The sequence below is a fragment of the Poecilia reticulata genome, chromosome 22 (genome assembly GCF_904066995.2).
Source record: "Poecilia reticulata chromosome 22, P_reticulata-male-v2, whole genome shotgun sequence".
Lineage (NCBI taxonomy): Eukaryota > Metazoa > Chordata > Actinopteri > Cyprinodontiformes > Poeciliidae > Poecilia > Poecilia reticulata.
The window spans coordinates 15,240,944-15,263,737 of NC_088851.1; the positions used below are offsets into that span (position 1 = coordinate 15,240,944).

Here is a 22,794-nt window from a genome sequence, read left to right on the forward strand (position 1 = left end):
CCCCAGCAGGAGACTGGGCCTTTTGGGCCCAGTCTCCTGCTGAGAGACTTTGCCCCCTGCACCGGCGCCGCCCACCGGACCCTCCTCCATGGGTCCACCTCTGCCTACTGGATCATTTCAGTGGAGATGTCAGACTGTGGCAGGAAGCCGGAGTGCCCGGAGAGAAACCTGCAAACAGGAAACCTGTCAAATCTTTTTACCTTTTGTCCTCTGGTGTCTGATCATTTCTTCTCATAAATGTAGATGAAACCGTTGTTGGTCATGTCTTCACTGCAGTCACTGTCTGCAGTGAAGACATGCTCGTTGTCTGCCTTCACGGTTCGTTCTCCATTCATTAAATAACAGGAGAAGTCTGTCAGCTTAGGATCCCCACAGATGATGGAGGACAGGTGGTACGTCTCCGTCCCACATTCTGCAGGGACATCTATGGTCTGAGTGGCTTTTGTTTGGTACCTCCTGGTCAACCTATGCAGAAAAAACACCAGGACCTTGTTATTGGCCAGGCAGTGTTTTTTCTGCCAGGGTGACCCGCAGCCTGAACAACGGCGTTTGCAAGCCAAATCCAACCAGTATTCAAGCAGTATAGATATACTGGTTGAAAATAATACTGGTGGAAGGGCAATCATGGCGCCGTTGTTCAAGAGCCTGAGGGAAGTGGCTCCACAGTTAGAGCAAGAGTCGTTGTCATACAACTCTCTATCTGTGTCGCCGCCAAACGAATCCAGCCAGACCAGCACAGACTCCAGCAAACTTTTGATGTCATAGTCCTTCCCCACACCTGATGGCAGCTTCTTCTCCCTCAGCTCCATCAGAACTGGGGAAAGGTCTTTCTGACAAAAATGCTTGCCGGGCTGACGGACAGCTGAGAGAATGAGACTCCCACAGCAGGGGATGGACGATGCCTCCAGAAAAACCCTTTCCCGAGTGAGACACCGCTTGGTGACGCTCAGGTTCAGGATGCTCTGGAAAGCAGCGTTCACCCAGCTGTTCTGGAGCTCATTGGAGAACTTGAAGAAGTTCTCCTCCGCTTGTCCTTGTCCTGCAGATGTCCTCCCTACATCTAGCAGATCTGAGCCAACGCTATCTTCTGAGTTAACTTCAGGAGAACAGGAAACCTCGACAGCAACGGAAATCTTTGTATTTAGAGGTGGTTTTCTTGACAAATGAGCAACTCTATTTTCATCTGAAATACAAAGTTCCCCGTCCGGGGAACTTTGTATTTCAAAGGCGCCTGTGAATGTGCCCTTCAGAGGACTCTTCTGTAAGGAAAGTGATGGGACCAGCGAAACCAAAGCTTTGGCTGTCACTTCAGCCACAGCTTTGGCTGCGAGATCAGCTGCAGACAAATCTTCCCCAGTCGGGTTAGATTTTTCTGCGACTGTCTCACCCTCACGGTGTACCGTCGTCTCCGGACAAACCTCCCCAGCCGGGTCGGTTTGTCCGGAAACAGTACCGTCATCCTCTGTACCGTCTCGTACAGAGGATGAGATGGAGTCCGAGGTCCCATCATCCAACGCCTTTTCAGAACAAACCTCCCCAGCCGGGTCGGTTTGTTTTTTGGAACTGGATGGAAATCCTTTCCAAAACAGATCGTCCTCTTCATCCTGATGGTTTTCTTCTTCGCAACCCTTTCCTGGAAAAAAACGATCGCACACTTTCTTCATCCCAGTGGTCACGGCATATCCAATGCCCCAACCAACCGGGAAAATCAGGGGAACAAGCGCCGTCGCAAAACTAAACATTGTTGCTCTACACAAATCTGAAACTCCAAGAACTTTCTAGATCCTGACTGATGACTGATGCTTAGAGATTCCAGCATTCAAGCATTAGAACTTCTTTGATCTACTGTGATGTACATTATGTCATCTATGACCTCATCAGTGAGCTCACTGGACTTCTGGCACAAGTCTTGCTTCTGATTGTTGCTATGGAAATGATCACCTCAGCTCTGCATGACTCAAGCTGACAAATATTTAAAATAAAACGTTATACTTTTTATTTATTTAACATGAAGAGATTAATAGATTTGTATATGATTTAATTTTTGCTTTTGTAGTTTTCCATACCTGCTGTGGTATAAATGTTCTGAAGCCTTTTATCCACTATTATTTTTAATTACTATTAATTCATTGGGTTTATTCATGTATTAATCATTGCACAGTGCTAGGAACAGTCTGTGACTTATTATATTTATTTGTATTAATTTTTGCAGATAATTTAATGCTGTGACTATTTTACCAAACATAAGAAAAAAAACCAGAAGAGCAATCTAGGCATGCACTTATACATAATTTTATTAAGGTCCAGAACCTAGAAGTTCTTGACTTGCGTCATTCAGGAGCCTTGGGGATAAAAGGGCTTCATGATTGTATTTCAAAGGCAGATTTTAAGAACAACTCAGAACAAACTTGCAAGAGTTTGGGTCAGGTGATATTCCGGGATGTAGATGTGTGTAGGAATCTCCACAATTTCAGTAGCATGCCTTAGTAGGTGTATGTGTGTGTGTGTGTGTGTGTGTGTGTGTGTGTGTGTGTGTGTGCGTGCGTGCGTGCGTGCGTGCGTGCGTGCGTGTGTGTGTACGTGCGTGCGTGCGTGCGTGCGTGCGTGCGTGCAAGTAAGAAGTAAAATGCTTGCTACCTTTCTGTGCACAATAATGTGCATTATCATTTGTGATAATTTTATTTATTTATTTTTTTTGTCATAGTACCCCTAAGAATTTAAAACTACTTTCACCCCTGCGTATCAGTCATCAAAAATAGGTTTGGAAAACTATTTAATACAGATATATTGTTTTCTTCTGGCAGCTGTAAATCCTAAGGATCTGGCAAGACACTGAAATAAATTATAAAGAACAAAGAAAAGGCGGATCTCATCCATGAGGCGCCTTCTTTTAGGCTTTCGGTTACATTTTAAGCAGTGGCAGTAGGAAGTGTGGCCGTGAACCAGCTGGCTGCATTCAATGACGAACGCTTTACTGGCGATCAGTTATAAAACATGACAAAGCATTGCAGTGTGATCATACACGAATTAGCTAGCACTTCTTAATTAACTGCCAGATGTTTCTGCTTCCTAATAAAGTCTGAAATGCCTCCAGCTTACTGAAGAGCAACAACTATGATCATGTTAAATAGACGCATCGTCAGCAGTTTTATTCAGTAAGCTTAAAAAGAAGCTCAATGCATAGTCAGTAATTTAATATCTAATTTAATTAGTATTTCACAAAATATTGTTGAAATCTATTTAGAATTTATTGTTTTCTAAAGGTTTAACCAATTCCAGTGTTTGTTTTTAACCAGCAGCTTTTCAGCCTATCAGAATGAATTCAGCTCTGTTGCTAGGCAAAGAGCTGAATCAACTTGGTGAATATTAACTCTAAAGAGAATCTGGAGAGCTGCAAAAACACATATAGTCTCTTTATGTAAAGTGAACAAGCAAGTCCCTTCCTTTTGAAGAGTTATTGCAGGAAAAATACACCAATCGACTGGTGAGAAACTGGAAAGGCTGGTTTTCAGTCGATTGGTTCAGTAATAAATAGCATTGAAAACAGATAAAAGTTTAGGAATGTGAAGTCATATTCAAAAAACAAGAATATTAATGAAAAGTTCATTCATTTCAGTAACTCAATCACAAATTGAAACACATTTTAAATGAATTACACACAAACTGATGTTGTCACAAGTATCCTTCTGTTAATCAGGACGAGCTTTTTCACATACAGCTAATGAAAAATACAACATTTAAGATCAGAATATTACATCAGACCAAATTTCAAGCCGACAGCTGAGAGACAACCAGGATGGGGCTTACAGCCTTGACATGTTTTACGTTTCCAGGTGAAATTGACAGTATCAAGCTGTTTTTTATCACTTAACCTCTAATCTCTGAGCCTCCAAACTCTGATCTCTCTTTAAATTAACACAAAAAAAAGGAAATATGAGTTACATGTCTTAACAGGTTTACATCACACGCTTATATTCAGTGGAAAACTCAGTTCTGAAATTTGTTCTCCTACAAGATACTCAACATTATGGTTTAATTTATATCGGCTATTTCCCCCGCAGGTTAATGTGCTCTTTAAAAATTGTATTTAATCTATGTTTGCTCAAATTAACACTGCTTTGATATGTTATCCCATCAGCAGGTTATTGCAGCTCGCATAGGGTGACTGTTTACGCACCACAACATGGTTTATAGGGACGGATGTTGTTAAATCTGAGTTAGTATCCCACCACAATGCAGAGTGATTCTTAACACCTGAGGCCCGTGCTTCCTTTTAAAAGGCCAGATAGAGCTGGGGCATGATGGAGCTATAGCAGGCAGTTTTCACCCTAACTCACAAGCCCACAGACTAGCTTATTAGCAACCTGGGGAGCAGAACCAGCCAAGGGGCCTGAATCTGGGAGAGAGGCATTTCTAATGACTGCAGAGCTGTAATAAGGTGGTACAAATCCGAGTCTCCCCATGGGGCTGGATGGAAGCAGGAACACCACCCTGCATGCTTGTGGTTTTAATTCAGCAATGACAGCAGGGTGTTACTGTCGCTAAAGCGGTTACATTCATGGAGTTTGCTGAATTCAGTATGTATGGCTTTGTAAAAACGTTGTCCAAGTATGCTATCTAATATTCTTTCTATATGCAGTAGGGGTTAGGTTTAATTCATGATTTAACAGATTTAACAAGGAGGACCGTTGGTTTTTCCCAGGGATCTAGCTTGGTTTGGAGGTAGATGTTTTTCTTTAATGATTGAACCATCTCTTGAAAACTGCTTTTTTGGGGGGTTTACTAAGTTTATCCTTGTCTGTCTGAAGACCTCAGACATTTAAGTGTGACAAAAACAACAAAAAGAAGAATCTGTAGAGAAAAACACTTCCACAGCACGATGTATGATGCACCTTTACATGATTAAAGGGACAATATGTGTTTTCTAGGCACATAGTGCCATTTTATAGCACAATCAAGTAACTGTGTTACCTGCAGTTGTAGGTAAAAATGCTGTAGATGTCAAAAGTGACTTAAAATAAATTTCACAAAATTTGCATTTGTCTCTATAAGAAGCTCCTAATCTTTCCGACACTCCTCCTTCAGTACATCATCACACGAGTGCCTCTCACCGTAAATACATTAAAATCTGATGATGAAATGCTTGAATTTATGACGCTAAGTAAATATAGGATATTTGGAAACCTTTGGTCAATTTAAATGCAATGTGATCGTTTATTTTGCATCTAGTGGCATTAGTTTATCTAAATACTCTTTGCATCATCTTGTCACACTCTCCATCTGTCTACATCTTAAACACCTTCACATGCTTACAAAAGAGTTACACTTCACCTCAGTCTAAATAAGCACCAGAATTTGGGGGATTTTTGAAAACCATCTATATCTTACGTTATTGTCACTTCCAATGTGTTGACATGAGTGTATCCACAGGTTGACTCTGATACTGACTGCTATTTCCTGCAGCCCTGATCCACCTCTCTGTTAATTGCAGTTATTGCTGCTGTAGTTTTTGTTCTCTCTTTTTTTTTTTTTCTTTCAGTTGATGGCAGATTTTGCCCGGCATTGCTGATTTAGCTGCATCTCTTTCCTGGATGGAGCTATTTCTGTCAATAACTCTGTGTTCCCATTGTTTGTTTGTTTTTTTTGTTTGATTTTTTTTTTCAGTAGACAGTACTCCTGGCTCAATGCTTCTGAGTTTAGCTGTGCCTGTTTCCTGGAACTCATTGATGCAGTTTAAATGAATAAAATGGAATTGAATGAATATGCTAATATTAAGTTCACTTTTTTTTTTTTTAGATGTCTGTTCATATAAAATCAAGTTTTTGGATAAATTCTCAGACCAGAATACATCAGATTACATTACGAGGTAGACTGACTGCAGGTTTATTCTTACTAAAGTATTTGCACTATGTAAAGAGGTTGCAGTGAACTTTAAGGCCTTTTTGTTAATCAGAATGAACCTCCGGTACCTCGGCTGACTGCATGTTTATGCCATGTCTAAATGGGCCCACTCAAAATGATTTGAGGCAGCAGAAATAGCTCCACGGAGACCACTCAGGAAAGCAGAGCTCTACAGCTGGGGAACATGAAAAGAAAAACCATTTGATCTTTATAGCACCCAACAGTACACGCTCCACATTACATATTCTCAGGCTACCTGCAGTATCTCCCTCCGACTCAGCCCACGCTTCTGTGTCGGCACACTTGGTAACACGCGGCAGACTAAACTCTGTCCGACTCAGGTCGATGGAGAATCGAGGAGAGCGCAAATAAAACAATGATGGACCACTCGGCATTCCTCCCTCACCCCCTGAACTGTCCACGTTTTAACATGTTCAACGTCTCGGGGAGCTTTTAAACGTTAGGGAGCATTAAGGAGCTGTCATCCTCAACACGGCTCAGCGTGGGACTGACAATTAGCTGTCACTCTGATCATCATCAGGATAACAAAGACGCACACGCAACAGAGAAATCCGTCATGGCTCAAAGTCACCCCCGCCTTGTCTCAGAGCGAAGCGGGCTGTGTGCCACTGAGAGTTTATGAAGACATCTGTCTGGTGTTTCATTAGGGCTGACTCCTGTGTCATGTGGATATTTAAGGAACACGGTCACGGCCCGGCATCCTCTCTCTTTCTCTCTCTTTCCCCAAAGACAAACACATGCAAAGAGGAGACGGGCAAAGACAAAAGAAAAAGTTTCCAAAAGCTCTGGGACACGAGGACACTTGGAGAGCGGCTTTATAAACGCATGTGGACATGTGAACTTGATGCATATTCACCTTCCACTGCTTCTTTTGAAGTTGAACTATTATTCAATTTAAAATACTTTAATCAATACTTGTTTTCTTACTTGAAGGAGAAATGTAGGATCAGCGTATGTCTTTCTACAAAACACAAGAGGCAGCCAGAATTTTAAACATTTGAGTGAAAATATAAAAGAACCACTGAGAGAGTGAGACAGTCAAAGGTTAAAGTCAGCTTACTCCAATAGGACAGGAATTTCTGATTCAAAGTCCAAACATAAACACGTTTTCCACTAGCTGAGGCTTTTTCCTCAGATCACTTTGAAAGACCACACTGGACTATAGATTCACTTCAAACAAGCTCTGATCCACACAGTTAGCCAGATTATAAAAAAAAGGATTTTTACTACTTTGTATATTCTTATAGTTCTGCCTGTTTATATGAAAGTAGCCCACTGTAAAAGACCCTCTAGGACACGACAAATAAAAGATCTTAATAAGGATAAAAGTCTGATCAATTTCGAAATCTGGGAAGCTCTAAAATATCCAAAATTAGTTTTAAACTCTGGTCATTTTTTAAGTTTTATTTTACATGTCCCTTATTTATCTTCCGTTAGCCACTGGGCGTATTTAAATTTAGCCCAAACAAATATTTTGAAAGTAAGGCTCGGCTAGCGTTAGCATGTCAGCCTGTCAATGAACCTCAATAATCAGACGTTATCTGATTATAAAGTTATCTGAAGTGAAAGACGTTTCAATTTGTGGAGCTTAGAGGAATCTCTCTGACATTTAAAAGAAACGTTTTACAAATAATTATAACATCCACTCATTCATAGTTCTCATATTATTATTGTGATTACTCTTAATCTGGAAGTGTATGCTGAGTTTGGGATCCATCAACTTTATTTGTGTCAAATGTTGCTGTTTTTTTCAAAAGGCAGCTGATTAAAATGATTTAAGCTCCTTGTAAGCCTGTTACTCAGCAGTACTTATAATTAAAAGTTAAGCGCCAAAACCACGAGGACAAAGGTTGGGAAACTTTGAAGTCTCGCACTTTATGCAACAGCTTAAAATACGAGGATTGTAATGTGAAGCGACAGGTAAGATGAAAATGTAGGCTACGTGAATATGCTCATTCCCACAGTGTGCAGAAGAACTTGTATTCATTATTTTTAAACAGCAGTTTAGCACGCGTAAAGTAAGTAATGGTGTCACAGACAGAAATAAATGTGCTCCAGGAGGGAGAACAGAAAATAAAGTGAGCACCAACGGAGAGATGATAAGCTTCATTTGCGATTCCTACGGTTTCATTCGGCTCCGGAGCCCCAGACGCCCGTCCTCCAGGCTAACCAAGTAAACAGCAGACGGTAAACAAAGGCAAATCCACTGCAAACATCAAAGTTGCCCCCCTTTTTCTGATGAAGAGATGCAGCGAGTTTCCGTCCTGTCATCTGCAGTTAGTCAGGTCATTCATCAAGATGTCAGCCACAGGCATCAAGCCGAGAGGCGGCACAAAGCAAAAGAAAGGCTAAAAAAATTAATAAAAGCCTGCTCTGGATTGCAGCCCCTGTTTCTGAATATACAGTACGTACACAAGCACTGGAGCGGCCCATTGTCCTGTAATTACCAGCTGTGAGGTTGGTGCGGGTCTGAGGGCAAGTGAGCGTTAACCTATTCAATGACTCATTGATTTCATTTGATTGGTCGAGTAAGATTTATGACCCGTCAAAGCCTCGGAGAGGGCCTCGCTTTAAAACTTCTCATCTTTATTCACCTTTCAGCTCCACAAAGCAAATATCAGTCAGAGCTTCCTAAAGGCAGGATCCAGCGTTTCACAACAATAGAGTTCAGATGCGAGGGCTTCGTCGTTAAAACAAAAAAGGCCCACGCTCATCTTGACTTTCACTCATCCTTTGTGTCTTGTATTAACATTAATGTCTAAAAGTTCATTACGAGCCCCTGCTTTATATCAGAACCTTTAACAGATCATTTGTTCTTTCCCTTAGCTTGCCGCTCCTTTAATAATGCGATCTACACTCTGCTACCATCAGACGTGTGCAGCCTTGAGCTTCATAATTACAGACTCCAAGTCCCCAGCAGCTGAGGCCACCTAAGTGCACCCGGAGCAACACATAATCTCACAACTAATTATGTAATGAAGGCAAATTATTATTCGCAGCTCTTGTAGAGTGTGACCCTAATTAAACCGGAGGTGTGTTTGGAACTCGACACCAAACCAAAAGCACGGCACGGAGACACACAGTTGTTTAGTCGTTAGACGTATTCTGATAATGAGTCAAAAGTCGTTAGCGTCTCTTTATATCGGTTCGTGTTGGAGCATTTTATTGCTCTTGTCTTCAAATGCTTACAAAGAGACAGAAAGTGGGAAATTTCAATACGGACTTGCTAAGTATTAAAGCTTGCAGTCAAAATACAAATTGGATGAATATATAAAGAAATTAATGGTATTATTTCTTTGATTAAAAAGGTGTTTCATTCCACAACAATATATGAAAACCCAAAGAAAAGACTTTCATTTCAGGGACTTGATTTACAAGCACGTGAAGATCAAAGCTTCACACTTACAAAAGTTTAAACTAACCAAAAGACTGATTTTATTCGATTTTCTCCCGTGTAGCTACTGTATAACTACCACGGTTTCACTTTCACAATGTAATGGTATCTACACACAGAAAAATTATATTTTTCTTTTGCTGCAAACCTCGGCAGCAATCTGGCCTAAGCAGCAACGGTGGGTTGCTAGAAATGACGCGTCAGTGCACTCAGCGCTTTGCCTGCAAATAGTCTCTACGTCGAAGTTTTAACAATCCTGGAAATAACTGTGACAGATCTTTAAGCAAAATGTGGTGAGTTTGGGCCTCCAAAAAGGTAATTCATAATAAACTCTAAAACTACGACTGCATGCTGGCTGTGGTGGACATGCCGCACCTGCCTGTCGTTTTTAAACAGTCTTACTTTAATTAGAATGAGGGGCAGCTCTTCATTAGATTCAGTAGCTTCATTGCCTGCTTGTTTTAAGCAAGAAAATAGTGCAACAACCTTCCAGCTTATCTGACTGGCATTGAGCATCAACAGGTTGGAGGAGGATCACACAGCAAAGTCTAGATGTACAATTACTGACCTGGAAAACTAAAACTGACCTCTGATGGTTTGATCTGTAGACAATGAAAATAACTAACAACATCAACTGAGCAACACCTTGTTTTCTCTGCCATTTTTCATTACTTTTCTTTTTTTACTATTTTATACTGTTTCTTGCTGTTAAATTTTGGACTATATGGACTCCAGGTATTTGTAGAGGGTAGGGACCAAATTTACCTTAATATGCACTAATACACAAAGTAAGCTCATATCTACTGTCTCCCTTATTTCTTGGGGGTGCAGCCAAAGAAAATAAACAGTATTTTTCACTGTTTTTCCTCTTCCTACTCTGCACTATGAATCCCAACCTCATAAAATGGATTCCTCTGAGCCATTTATTCACACCAACGAACTCGGCTTCCAGCCGTGCCGGTGGACATTGCAGCAGAACGCAGAAAACGGAGCTTTTACTTTATATTAGAGTGTGAACAAAAGGCTTTTCTTCCTGTCTCATTGTTTGCAGATAGCCTGTCGCCTCCCTTCAATGTGACCATCAAAGAGGTGAAAGCAAACTCTGCTGTGGTGTCATGGGACATCCCCGAGGGAGACCCCGTCATTGGCTTTGCCATCACACAGCAGGTGAGTAGCAGATTGTGTAGGAGACATCAGTGGACAAAACACGACAAGGTGAAGAAGATACGGATTTACGAAAAGACGCCGAGGTGTGTTAATAGTCTAACAGGCAAAACATTAACTTCATTCACCTCATTTTACACACACACACACACACGCACACGCACACACACACACCCCCACACACACACACACACACGCACGCACACACACACACACACACACATAACTCCACAGACAGGGGATATACAGCAGCTGATGTTTTCTGTCTGGAAAACATCAGTTAGGACAATAATGTTTACTACATGAGCATTTACACAGTTTCAATAACGCACTTGCTTGTTTTTGTAAGGAACAGTTTGGGAATTTGAGGGCTTACATGATCAATTATTCATAGAATTAGAAATGAAAAGGTTCTGTAGCATTGTTTTCTTGCTCTATTAAATATGAGACTGCAGCCACATGGTTGTTTGGGTGAATGTTTGTGTTGGCAGCCTGCACAGAGCTGCAGCGCTTTCGAACAACCTTTTGCACGCAAATGTTAATGTATTTTCATTGGGATTTTGTGTAGCAGACCAACACACAGTAAAGTGTTTTGAGAAGTTGAAGGAAACTAAAATACGAGTTTCTGGGCAGTGTGGTGTACATTTATCTTAAACTCCCATGACTCACTATTTTTAGCACTATAGGTACTTATTTTTGATGGAAGAGATGCTGAAGATTGGATTAAGCACAGTCTATGCTCCTTTCTCTTCTGAACAAAGTGTTACTGATATTCATTCAGCCTTTTTCAGGGGCTGAAGAAATGGCCCTCTGCATCACATCAGTTTTAAACCTCTGGTAAATAAATGGTTATGGATTACAAATTAGAAACTGATCAGTCTGAGGCAAACTCAGTTTCATTTTGGGCCATATCAAACATTTGAATGTTTCTAAAGGGCCGGTTGCACCAGAATGTATTGATGAAACCCATTAAACTAGTAAAATATGAGTAAACAGGTGTCCCTCCAGGATTTTGATTGTTTTTCAATCAAAATCACAGATGTGGTACTAAATTAGAAATATTTGCAAGGAATTTTTACATTTGTGCTAATGTATGATGTTAAATGTGAGGGATTTTTTGTATTACTCGGAGTATAACTTGATATCAAGGTAGGCTGAGGCAGCAGTCACTTAAACCCAATATTTGTTTTTACTACTTGTGATAAAGATTTGCAGTAAAATCAGTAAAAATGTGGGAATCTGTTTATTTTATGTGAATTTTGTAGATTTTTGAAAAAATGGAGAGATTTAATAGATTAAATTTGGAGTTGAGAGGGCCACATAAAAAGCTATGGTGGGCCAGATTTGGCCCCAAGGCCTTGAGTTTGACACATGTGGGCTAAGAGATTGATAGAACTAGCAACAGTCATAATATTAAAAGTTTTTTATCTTATTTTTTCGTTATCACTGACTAAATGTTTTGAAATTAAAGGCTGGACTTATTTTTTGAACGATGAGATTATGCTACTGCACTTAAAGTTGAATATCTTTTAAGGCTATGTAAACAACACACATTGTCTCTGTTTGAATACCAGAGAGATCAAACCATCAAGGAGCTTTCATTCATGCTGTCTTTGATCAGTCGCAGAGATCCTTTTGCTTCCAGTTTACCCATTTTGCAAATGAGATAACTCTGCGTTTGCCAAGATGCAAAAATGGGAAGATGCGTAATCCAATAAAAAATTTCACAAAAGCCCTCCTGGTACTCAGTAGTGACTGCGGCATGTCCTGACTTTACCTCTACCTTTATTATGTGTGTGTTTTCAAGTCTTTGCTTAATCAGTCAACCCCCATGTCGTTTCCTGCTTCAACAGAAGAAAGACGTGCGCATGCTGCGGTTGATCCAGGAAGTCAACACCACCACGCGCTCCTGTGCATTATGGGACTTGGAGGAGGAGACAGACTACATTGTGCACGTCCAGTCCGTCAGCATGTCCGGGACGAGCCCGCTGAGCGAACCGCTGCGCTTCCGAACCCCAAAGGAGGCCGAGACGCAGGCCTCTAAGAGTAAATAGCCACATGCAAAATACACTCACTCGTTCAGTCATTTACACCTAGAAGGATGGAGGAGAGCTCTTCTGCTCCTTTTTTTAGGGCATAAGTACGAAAGGGACTTGGCTTTTTGACAATACAGTGACAGATTTGGCCTAAAAATCCAAAAGAAATCAATAGACACACAAAGCATGAAATGAAATTTCACAGCAGACTGCTCCATCTCTCCCCTACTGACTACAGCTAAGGAGCAAAACGCCCGACAGGGGAAGCATACTTCACTGTTTATTGATGTTTTTCCGCTAGTGCCACTCTGTATGCGACCTGCACAGCACCACTGTAAACCAAAATGAGGAAAGGCATTCATCAGACAGACGGAGGAGGTAGTAAGGAAGCTGTAAGGGGTGGAGAATCGATGTGCTTTTGGCTGAGCCATTGCTCCATCTACTCCCCCTCTCATTTACACTCCTCTCTCACATGAAGAGGAGCCGCACTGTTTGGAACCAGAGGGAGTCTGAACTTCTCGCTGTGGCTGTAAGTGGGCTGCCAGGAAACATGTAGCACATAAAAACAATCAGCGCTAAACACTGAAGAGATGCGCCGGCGACCACCAAGTCCTAATTAATACCAAATACGTTGTCTGAGTGTTATTTATGCAGCAGGGAAGAATTTAGTGAGATCAATCACCGCGCAGAACACAAGCAAACACTTTTTAATTGCATCTTTTTTACAATTTTGTGTAATTACACGTTGTTGCTTTTGTCACTCCAAACACTAAATAGCTCACATAAATGGACAGAAATTGTTGGGGTTTTTTAGCGCGCACACAAAAACACTTTTAACGTGGATGGTAATTCATTTTTGCAGTAAAATAAAAATTACAGTGAAAGAAAACAAAGAAATATGCACTTATTTTCTAAAAAGATGGAAAACATGCTTTCAGGACTAAGTTAAATTTTCACCTCTCCAGGTTATTGCTGCCTGCAGTTTAAAACAAATGAAGTGTTTCGATGCGCACGCCCAGCCTCTGTTCACTGGGAAATGAAAAAGATCTCCACTTCCACACCTTTTCCTATCATCAAAGATTCAACATCCACAGAGACCACCTCTTCGCGGTTTGGCACAGTGCCGGTCGTCCTCTTTTTTTTTCCGTTTGCGGTGCTTTCTCAAGGATGTGTGTTTAATTAACTCGACTGGGTTAGAACAGAGGAGCATTTTGCTGTGGCAGAGGAGCAGCTTTTCTCTGAGTAAACATCTTGTAATTCAATTCACAGGAAATTCTTGTTACAGTGGCATTCAAAGCGATGCTTGTTTTACAAAATTACTGAGACGCTGATCAAACTCAACTCAGTTCCAGCACAAATGTGGACAGGAGAAGAAATTCTTAAATGTAAAAAGCCAAAATAAAAAGCAGTTTAAGGACTGTCTAGGTTTCTAGATAAATAATAAATATAAGAAGTCTACGCTCCCTTGTTAAGGTGACAGATATTTGGGGGGAAAAACTTAAACTATTATAAATTATTTAAAAACATTTCCTACCCTTTGATGTCATTTGCCCACTCTGGCTTCTATCAGATTTTGAACACGTCTCTCGTCAGCGACCTTTATAAGATTCAGCCCTGAACTTTGACCTGGCTATTCAAAACCTCTCGTGTATCCGCTCTTTTGTTCATTCTGACACGTTTTGTAACTGTGTCCAAAAGTTTAAGTTTGGTTTGATGAGACAGTAACACATTGTTCCACAAGGTTTGAAAGACTTTGGTCGGATCTGGAAGGTTTTTTTGTGGGGAAGAACAGACTTCAGTCCTCCTTAGGCCAGACTTAAGTAGGACACTTGGGACTCTGGGTACACGGTGAACACAACCAGTACCAACCAGAACCTCTGTAGCTTTTGATCTCATTGGCAGCCTCCACGAATAACTTCAGCCTCACTTTTTCACCAGAATATAGAGAAATATCCAGTTTCGGTAAAGCCGAAATTGTCTGATATTCTCTCTAATTATTTTTTGTGCCATGTTTGTGAATTTTTAATCCTCACTAATAACACATGTTAAATATTATATAATTATATATTACGTAAATATTTGTTTTTAATTGAAAATACTTGATATGCCACATTAAAAGTAGGAAAAGTCTGATTGATTTTTATTTTAAATTACAAAAACCTGGAAAGACACACGTTATATAATAAAAACTAGCACTAATATGTCTCAGAATAACCTTATTTTGTTTATTTTACATTTACAACACCTCCTTTTGCAACATTTCTAAAGATCATCACTCAGAGATATGATTAATACTGGAACAGATTTAAGAACATGAAAAGCAAATAGTGCTGTAAATCTGACATGAACAAAGGAGTTTGTTAGCAGACAGTGGTGCAGGCTACAGAATGGGAGCAGATCTCAGTGCAGCTGTTGTCTAGACATGCTGGGTGAACATCCTGAGGAATATAAAGAGGTTTTCACGGTTCTCTTTCAGCTGCTCTGCCTTACTGTTCTCCCATATAACACTGATCTGAGAATAAGGAGCACAGGATGAGCCTGAAATGCCAGATTACTCCCCCCTTTTTTCATCATGGGATTGAGATAGACGAGATCAAAAGAGCAAAAAACTGGGATGAAAAGAAGCCAACATAACATGTACTCAATGCAAAAAGATGCGGCAATGAGTTAAGAGAAAGACAGGAATATTGCTCGAACCAGATGCCACATGTGGAAAATGCACAGACTGCAAACAGGGCTGATTGGTCTCCTTGGATCTAATAAATGTGAAGCTTCTCTCTGTGGAAAATACAAAACATGATGGAGCAGAGATTTTCCGTCGTCACGAAGGACTTCCATCATTTTGTTACGGCTTGAAGACTTTGCCTTCATAAATGTTTTCAGATGTTTGCCCATTAAACGTCTCTCAGCTCATCTGCATTAGAGACGAATTAGCAAAATTGCCAACACACAAGAAAAAGAGAGAAACCACTCAGGGATTTAAGCTTAAATTCAGCTGTACAAACAATTTTCATTTATCATAAAAACAATAGGGTAAGAATTTACTCATTTTTATCTTGAGCAAAGCTAAAACAAGTTAAAAATAACTTCAAACACTGATTTGAAGTTCAAAGTTGAAAACTTTTTTTTTTTTTTTTTTTACATTTTATCACATTGCAACCCTCAAACATCTGTGTATTTTATTAAGATTTTAATTGAAAGACCGCTATATCTCTTCCTTTCTGCTTTGCACATCTAGAAACGTGAAGGCTAGATTGGTAGAATACATAACTAACTAAACCACACAAATATTCTCCAAAACAGAGTCAGGAAAGTCAAAGTGATTATTAAGTTTTCTTGAGATTATTTTTGTTTCACTTTCAAATATTAACCACTTTCATTTTCTTCTACATGAAGAAAAATTTTCTTCTACATGAAGAGGGGAAAAACATCTGCTGTGACCTTCAAACAAATAATTGTTTCCAAAAATGTTAGCCATTTCTTTAAAAGGATATTGATTGCCATTCAAGACTGATATATATATAAAAAACCCCAGCAGCAAACAGGCTTCTGTCAGGTGTTCCAGGCGACCAGTCCGTCCAGTTTGGTCGGCCAGCTGAAAGCTTGAGGGGCCCCAGGCTGTTGTGCTTTGATTTTTTTTTTTTTTAAGAGACCAATCGATTGGTAGAATTGCTTGTTGCTAAAAGCCACTGGAGCATGGGGATCGTGCACACGGGGCGCACCAAATGTCACCCGCTGCTGTCGTATAAAAGGATGGAAAGCTCTGTGTGTCGCAGTAAACTTCAGGTCACACAACAGTGCATGGAAAAAAGGCTTTTGTCACTGAGTTTGTGTGTAAATCTGTAGAAAATCCTCACTGTTTTAAGCCTGTGCTATATTCCACTGACATTAAAGAAGAGAACAGAAGACGATTTACTGAACGCAAGAAACACTTTTTGGAAAAAGTCAACTACAAAATCTGTATATATATATATTTTTAAAAAAAATCTAATTTTCAAACATATTTTGCAAGAAGCGTTCAAAAAGCCTTGTTGAGTACAAATACAGGTCTTGAACAAGAGCTGTCTGGAAAAAGTCTGTCAGTGTAACCCCAATTGGATTAAATGACAGTCGAGCAGTTCAGTGTCGGCGGCAGAGGCTCTACAGCAGTGTGCTGTGACACTTTTTGAAGTTGCAGAGAGAGAAAACTCTTGGAAAAATCCCTGCAGAGAACAGGAGCTTGAAGACAAGAAATACCACTCTGAATAGTTTATGAGGAGCTGGCAGGCTCAATGAGAGTGACGAAAGCTTCTCTGTACTAATAGGCTAAAGAACATTAATCTTAGAGTTTTGCTTGTCTATATCACTCCTCTGTATATTATAGAATAATGTGAACTGAAATATTTTTGGTTTTCATTCATGTTTCGAGGTTTTAAATGTGCCAAAATATCTTAAATATGATTAAAACATCCAACTTAAAATGTTATCAGATCTGTACTTATCATAACCTTTTGTTTTACCATAAAAAAAGTCCAAATAATTATACTACAGTCATGGTTTTCAAGACAAAGTTGTCATGAATTTAAAGAAAAATCATCTTTGTTTTGCAATATTTGTAGAAAATTTCTAAACTTTTCCTGATGTCCAGTTTTTCCCAACAAAGAAGAGCGGTCAACATAAAGCAAGGCATTCACACTCTCTTGATTGCACTGACAAAACCTGTCTGTTTTTACCCTCGCATTATTTCACTTTTCTTTTTTACTTCAATAATCTTAACATTTTTTCCCACATCATTCTAAATGATATAAATTGAGTGAAATCTATTGTGACCAACATCTACAATATCGCAATTATCTATATTATTAAACAAATTTGCCAACACCCATGATTATTCTGAACTCTCCCTCTCATTACTCAACTAGTTTAATAAGTCTTGACTTATTAAAGCACATAATAGGCAGACATAACAATGGTGGTGCTTCAAGATGTATAGAAAATTCATTATAGTGAGGGAAATATTAATGAATATGTCAATAATAAAAGAAGGCTTAGAGTTACTTTTGTTCTAGGCCCAAATAAGATGACCTTGGCTCTTTTAATGAATAGAGTACCTAAACCAAATCTTCGAAGTTATTAAAATGATTAATGAGAAATCCCCGTTTGTTACTGTAGGAAATCAATTTTAGTTTTCATAGCCAATGGCCTTCTCCCTCTTGACCTTTCCAGACGAAGTGACCATGGAGGAGGTGGGTCAGGCGACCCAGCTGAGGGCTGGAGAGCTCATCATCATTGTGGTCGTACTCATCATGTGGGCAGGTGAGAACAGGCTTGTTTAATAACCATCACTGCTTCCTAAAAAAAAAAAAAAAATGGAACAACAGACGCTCTACTTGTTTTCTCCCTTCAGGTGTGATTGCCCTCTTCTGTCGTCAATATGACATAATCAAAGACAACGAGCCCAACAACAACAAGGACAAAGCCAAAAACTCCTCGGAGTGCAGTACTCCTGAACACCCGACGGGGGGGCTGCTGCGCAGTAAGGTATAACCCACCCCTCTGCTCCTTCTCCTCCCCCTGGGTGCCTCCCCCTCTCAGCGACGCTGGCCAGGTGAATGGTCCCGGCCACTTCTCGACTTACTTTCCACCGACACGTCATTAGTTTTTCATTCGGCATCATCTGAGCATCAGCGCATCGCTGTTCAAACACGGTGACATTATGTGCATGACTGAAGCATTCTGCTTCAACGGGACCCGAGTCGCGATTTGTAATACCGTAACAAAGTGTTGAGTCATACATCATTTCCAAAGAGTCAGACTTTCTTGTAATATTTTTCGTGCAGAAGCAACCAAAGAAAAAACTGAAATAGGCTATCCTCGGATTGATTGGGGAACTGCTGATGAATATGACTTTAGAACTTTAACATTGATCGACTGTGATTAGATACATTCAAGTCAGAAATGACTTTCATGATCAAAATCTTTAAAGTAAGGAGAGTCCAAAACCTAAATATATCCCAATTCCATACAATTGCATTCTCAAGAGACTAAGACATTAAACAATACTTCAAGTTAAATTATTTTGAAAATCTACACAATTTATGAATTAAACAAAATAGAATCTTTCATACAAGAGACACTTTTACCTTTTGCGTCTAAGCAGAGAATGGCATTAAAATAAAAATCTCAGATCTCAGGTATTCTGGTCACTAAAAACAGTAGTGAGACAGTCTGGCTTCTTGAAAGCAAAACATGCAGATTTTAGCTGCGACATTAAGCCTTTGCACTGTCCTGCTTGGAACACCGCAGAGCCCCATATCACACTCACCTGTGCAGAAAACTACTGATCCAAGCAAATTCTCCGAGGCATTCTCATGCTCATTAAAGTTTGCTGGGTTTTTTTTTTTTTAGAGGAGTTTTCACATTTCTTTTTTTCCCCCCTCCAACAGTTCCCCAAGAACAACAACAACAACAACAGGTTGCCATCTGTCAACATCATTGAGGTGTGACTGCAGTTAAGTCTTTTCTTTACTCAGAAGACTTCATGCAAACAACGAGCCCCTTCTAGGTCCGTCAGCTGTCAGGATGACGCTGGGACAGAGGGACTCTGGGCGTGCAGGCGCCGCTTTCTCTTCTTCAACCCAGGTTCTGGTGTGGAGCTGAAGCTGCAGGGACTCCAGGGGACGTGGCGGAATGAGGCCGAGCTCGGCCTCGTTTTCCAGGAGAGCAGAAAGACTGCAGGAAGAGTTCAGCAGCGGGTCTGTGCTCGGTGACAGTACATTGGGGTCACGGTTATTAGTGTTGTGGAGAGACTGCAGACGAACCGACCCCAGGGACCAAGGCTGATCAAACAGAGCCAGAAACCGTTACCGGAAGAATTTGTACTTAACTTTTTCTGGGTGGTACTTTAAGCTTCTTTTAACGCTTATTTCCTCATGGGCTTACCCCGTGCGTTTGATGATTTGGTATCTGTTTGGGCCTTTTTTTCAGTGAATTGCAAGTGCAGAGACTCTTTGCTGTTCTGGTACATTTGTATTCCCCCCTCAGGGAATCCAGACTCCACCCGGGTAACAAAAAGAGCCATTTCCACTACAGGCTGCAATGTCACCAGAGCAGCTTTAGAGGGATCAGTCGGCTAAAATCACTCACAGTCATTAACTCGTGTATATATATATGACATAGTTCTTCAAGTCTGACCTGTAATTTCTCTCGTCTTTTTTTATTATAGACTTCTAAAATGTAACATTCCTTTCCCTGAACGAGCCCTTTAGTACCTCCTGGTGTCTTTCTTTTCGAGCGTGATGGATTTCACGTCATTTTTGTGAGCAGCAGAACTCCCCTAATGGAGTTCATCCATCTAATTAATTAACTATGAATGGGGCTGGACTCTGCGGACGTCTGAGGAGAAGAGATCCCTTCAATCAGCAATAACAGCCCCTCAGAGGAAACGAAGGAAGTCCGGACTTGAACTCTGGATCCTCTGGAAAAAGGAAAACTGTCAGCATGTCATGGATGAACAAACTGGACGTTCAAGTATGCTGGAATAAACCTTGGGTATCATTTTTAAGTGATCCTCAAAAAAGCCTTTTCAGCTCTGTTGAAAAAAAAGAAAAAGAAAATAAAAAAAAATATTTCCCTTGGCAAGCATGGAAAAAAATATTTTTTAAATCGGGCCCAACTGGGGAACCCTGAGACTTCTTTACGGCATCCTGAACAGATGTTGAGACAGAAGGGCTTCTTTCAAGACTTTTTGAATTATTATTATTACGAACATGTGTTTAAAGTCCATGGTAATGAGAATAGCTATTGTGGTAAGCGCATACATGATGTATTTGAGGGCTGATTTACACTCAGTAGTACTGCCTTAACAATAATTGTATCCCATTACTTATAAGATGTTTGGCTTTGTCTCTCACTTTTGTGGCATTATATTTACCTTTCACCCAGTATTTAAATGTTTGTGCAAAGTGAAGGGAAAACATAACATGCAGGTTGGAGGAATTGGCAAGTATCTGATTTGTAAATACATTTTAAATGTCTTATTTAGTACAGTCAGTCTAGAGAGGCTTTGTGGAATAAGGTTGATGTAGAAAATGTCTCGATTTGTAGGGAAGCTAGATCACATTTTTGTCCAAACTGTTTAGTTTTATGAAAAGCCTTTTTCCAAAAAAAAACACACAAAAAACACTTCACCTACTCTTATGAATTTTCATTATGTCATTATGCCTTTTATGTTCAAAAGGAGGAGTTGGTAGGAGCGGGCACTGAAAAAGAAAAAGCTCTGGCTAGTAGAAATCAGAAAATGGGCTGCAAACAGTCCAAAACATGACAAACACCGACGCCCCTTCAGTCTTGAGTACAAAGAAAAAGGAGGAGGTAAATGGAGATCGGTGAAGGTTGCAGTGGAGTGGACAGAACGATGACTAATTTAATGGCAGGCTTTTATCGCCATTATCCGGCTCTCACTCTCGCATCTTTGGCACAGCTCTTAGAAAAAAAGAAAAAAAAAATGGAAAAAGTTCCAAGACCGTGCTCCTCCAGTGGGCAGAGGCCGATGTCAGAGTGTGACTTTAAAGTCAGGCTCGTTGGGACTTTCCACCTAATTAAACTCATTTAACGTTTGCCAAACTTCTCGTTGTTCTGCAGCCACTTCACTGCAAACTAAACACGACTCAAAGTTCATTTACACAGCAACAGATACTCTGATATTTACTTTGACTTATTTACCAGCATTATTTATTATTATGACCAATACACCACGACTACTTACAGAAAGTCTCAACTTTTTTAAAGGAGCACATTTCCTTTATTTGCAGTCAATTTCAGTGTATATCTTAACCTTTTGTGTAAATACTCAAATTTTATTGACTGAATTTGATGGATGTTGTAAGAAATGCTTTTTTGAAATTGTCCAGCTTTACGTAAAGTTACAAGGTGGAAGGTTTTTGAAGATGAATCTTTGTGTTACACCATCCTATCTTTTAAGAGAAACTTTCTTATATATAGAAAAATAAAATCAATTTAACTTCCCCTGTCAGTCCTGATGAATCATCATGACTAATTCAAAACAATTTTCCTTGTTCTTCATGTTGAGATGCATTTTTCCCCAGACTCAAGACTCTAAAATTATTCAATTTTAGGCCAGTGGACAAGCTATATTGAAGAGATGGAAACGAGGATAAATGAATAGATAGTGGGGAAAATGGGTTGATGGACAAACAGTTCTACTGGACTTCTGCCAGTTTTACGTCTTTCTTTACAAATATTTTTCAATTTTATTTTTAATTTTTATTGTTGAACCTGGAATATTCCTCAAATAAAATTCCAACCTTTTCCAAAATGAAATTTACATAAAGTCAATTTGTAAAGTCGAACCAAATGTTCCCTATGAGTTCAAGCAGTATCCAGAAACAACGGGGAATTGATAGAAATGGGAAAACAGACGAACTGGTGGGTGAAAGCAGCTTTTAAAGGAGATGGGGAACCGTCTGATAATACAGACTTTTCTACACTCTGGAAAATCCAGACTTGCATTTCTAGAATTTTCAGTACTATAATCCTAAATTTAAGGCATGAATACAAAGCTTTATGATGAGTTTATGGCAAGTATTTCCACAGCCAGGAAGATTTAACTTTAAAACAAGCAAAAAAAAAAAGGCAAAAAGTGAGAAGACAGATCATGGAGAAATGCATGAATAGACAGACAAGACTTTATATTAAATCTTTAAATGACAGACACAATACTTATAAAAGTTTCCAGACTGTGGAGGAAACTTTCTGAAAAGGATCATGGAAACATACAAATAAACATCCTGACTCAGAGGGTCAATGGGTTGGTAAAAATAATTCTGTCATTAAATTTATGAGCCCCGTTTGGGGCTTTTCTTTCCCCAATGATAACTTTTCACCATTGTTAGCATGCCTGTTTGAAACATACTATATTGGACATAATGCTTGTGAACTGACACTACTAAATTTGGATGTCAGCTTTGACCCACTGATCTTACTAACCTGGCAATTTAAGGCAAAAAAAAAAGAAAAACATTTCAAGTTGAATCGAAGTAAACTATTTTATCGCTTTACTGATTTTTCATTTGATGTAAATGTGGACCCCCCATAAATAACTCAAAAGACCCTCCATTTTTAAGCAGATTGTTAATATGTCAAGAATTTAAAGCGCACTTTTCTGTTCCTTAACCACTACACAAATGGTAACGACTGTAAGGAAACAACATTCCAACTGAGCCCTTTGGGGGTCAAACCACAGAAGGTTTAGTTTCAGTGTGGCATTTGATAAGTGTA

The 22,794-nt window shown here is 39.8% G+C and overlaps 1 protein-coding gene across 2 annotated transcripts in view; it reads left to right on the top strand.

Annotated features, from left to right (window-relative positions):
- Positions 1-22,156, top strand: part of fndc5a (fibronectin type III domain containing 5a) — a 36,175-nt gene extending 14,019 nt beyond the window's left edge. The window contains exons 2-6 of one of the 2 annotated variants that reach the window (XR_532600.3): positions 10,368-10,483; positions 12,334-12,526; positions 17,722-17,811; positions 17,903-18,103; positions 18,942-22,156. Coding sequence is in view for 1 of the 2 variants with exons in the window: in XM_008399616.3 (XP_008397838.1) it covers positions 10,368-10,483; positions 12,334-12,526; positions 17,722-17,811; positions 17,903-18,036; positions 18,942-19,001 (593 nt within the window). In the remaining variant the exon portion in view is untranslated. The remainder of the gene's footprint in view (positions 1-10,367; positions 10,484-12,333; positions 12,527-17,721; positions 17,812-17,902; positions 18,104-18,941) is intronic. The other variant, XM_008399616.3, reaches the window with a different exon arrangement.
- Positions 22,157-22,794: the final 638 nt, after the last annotated feature.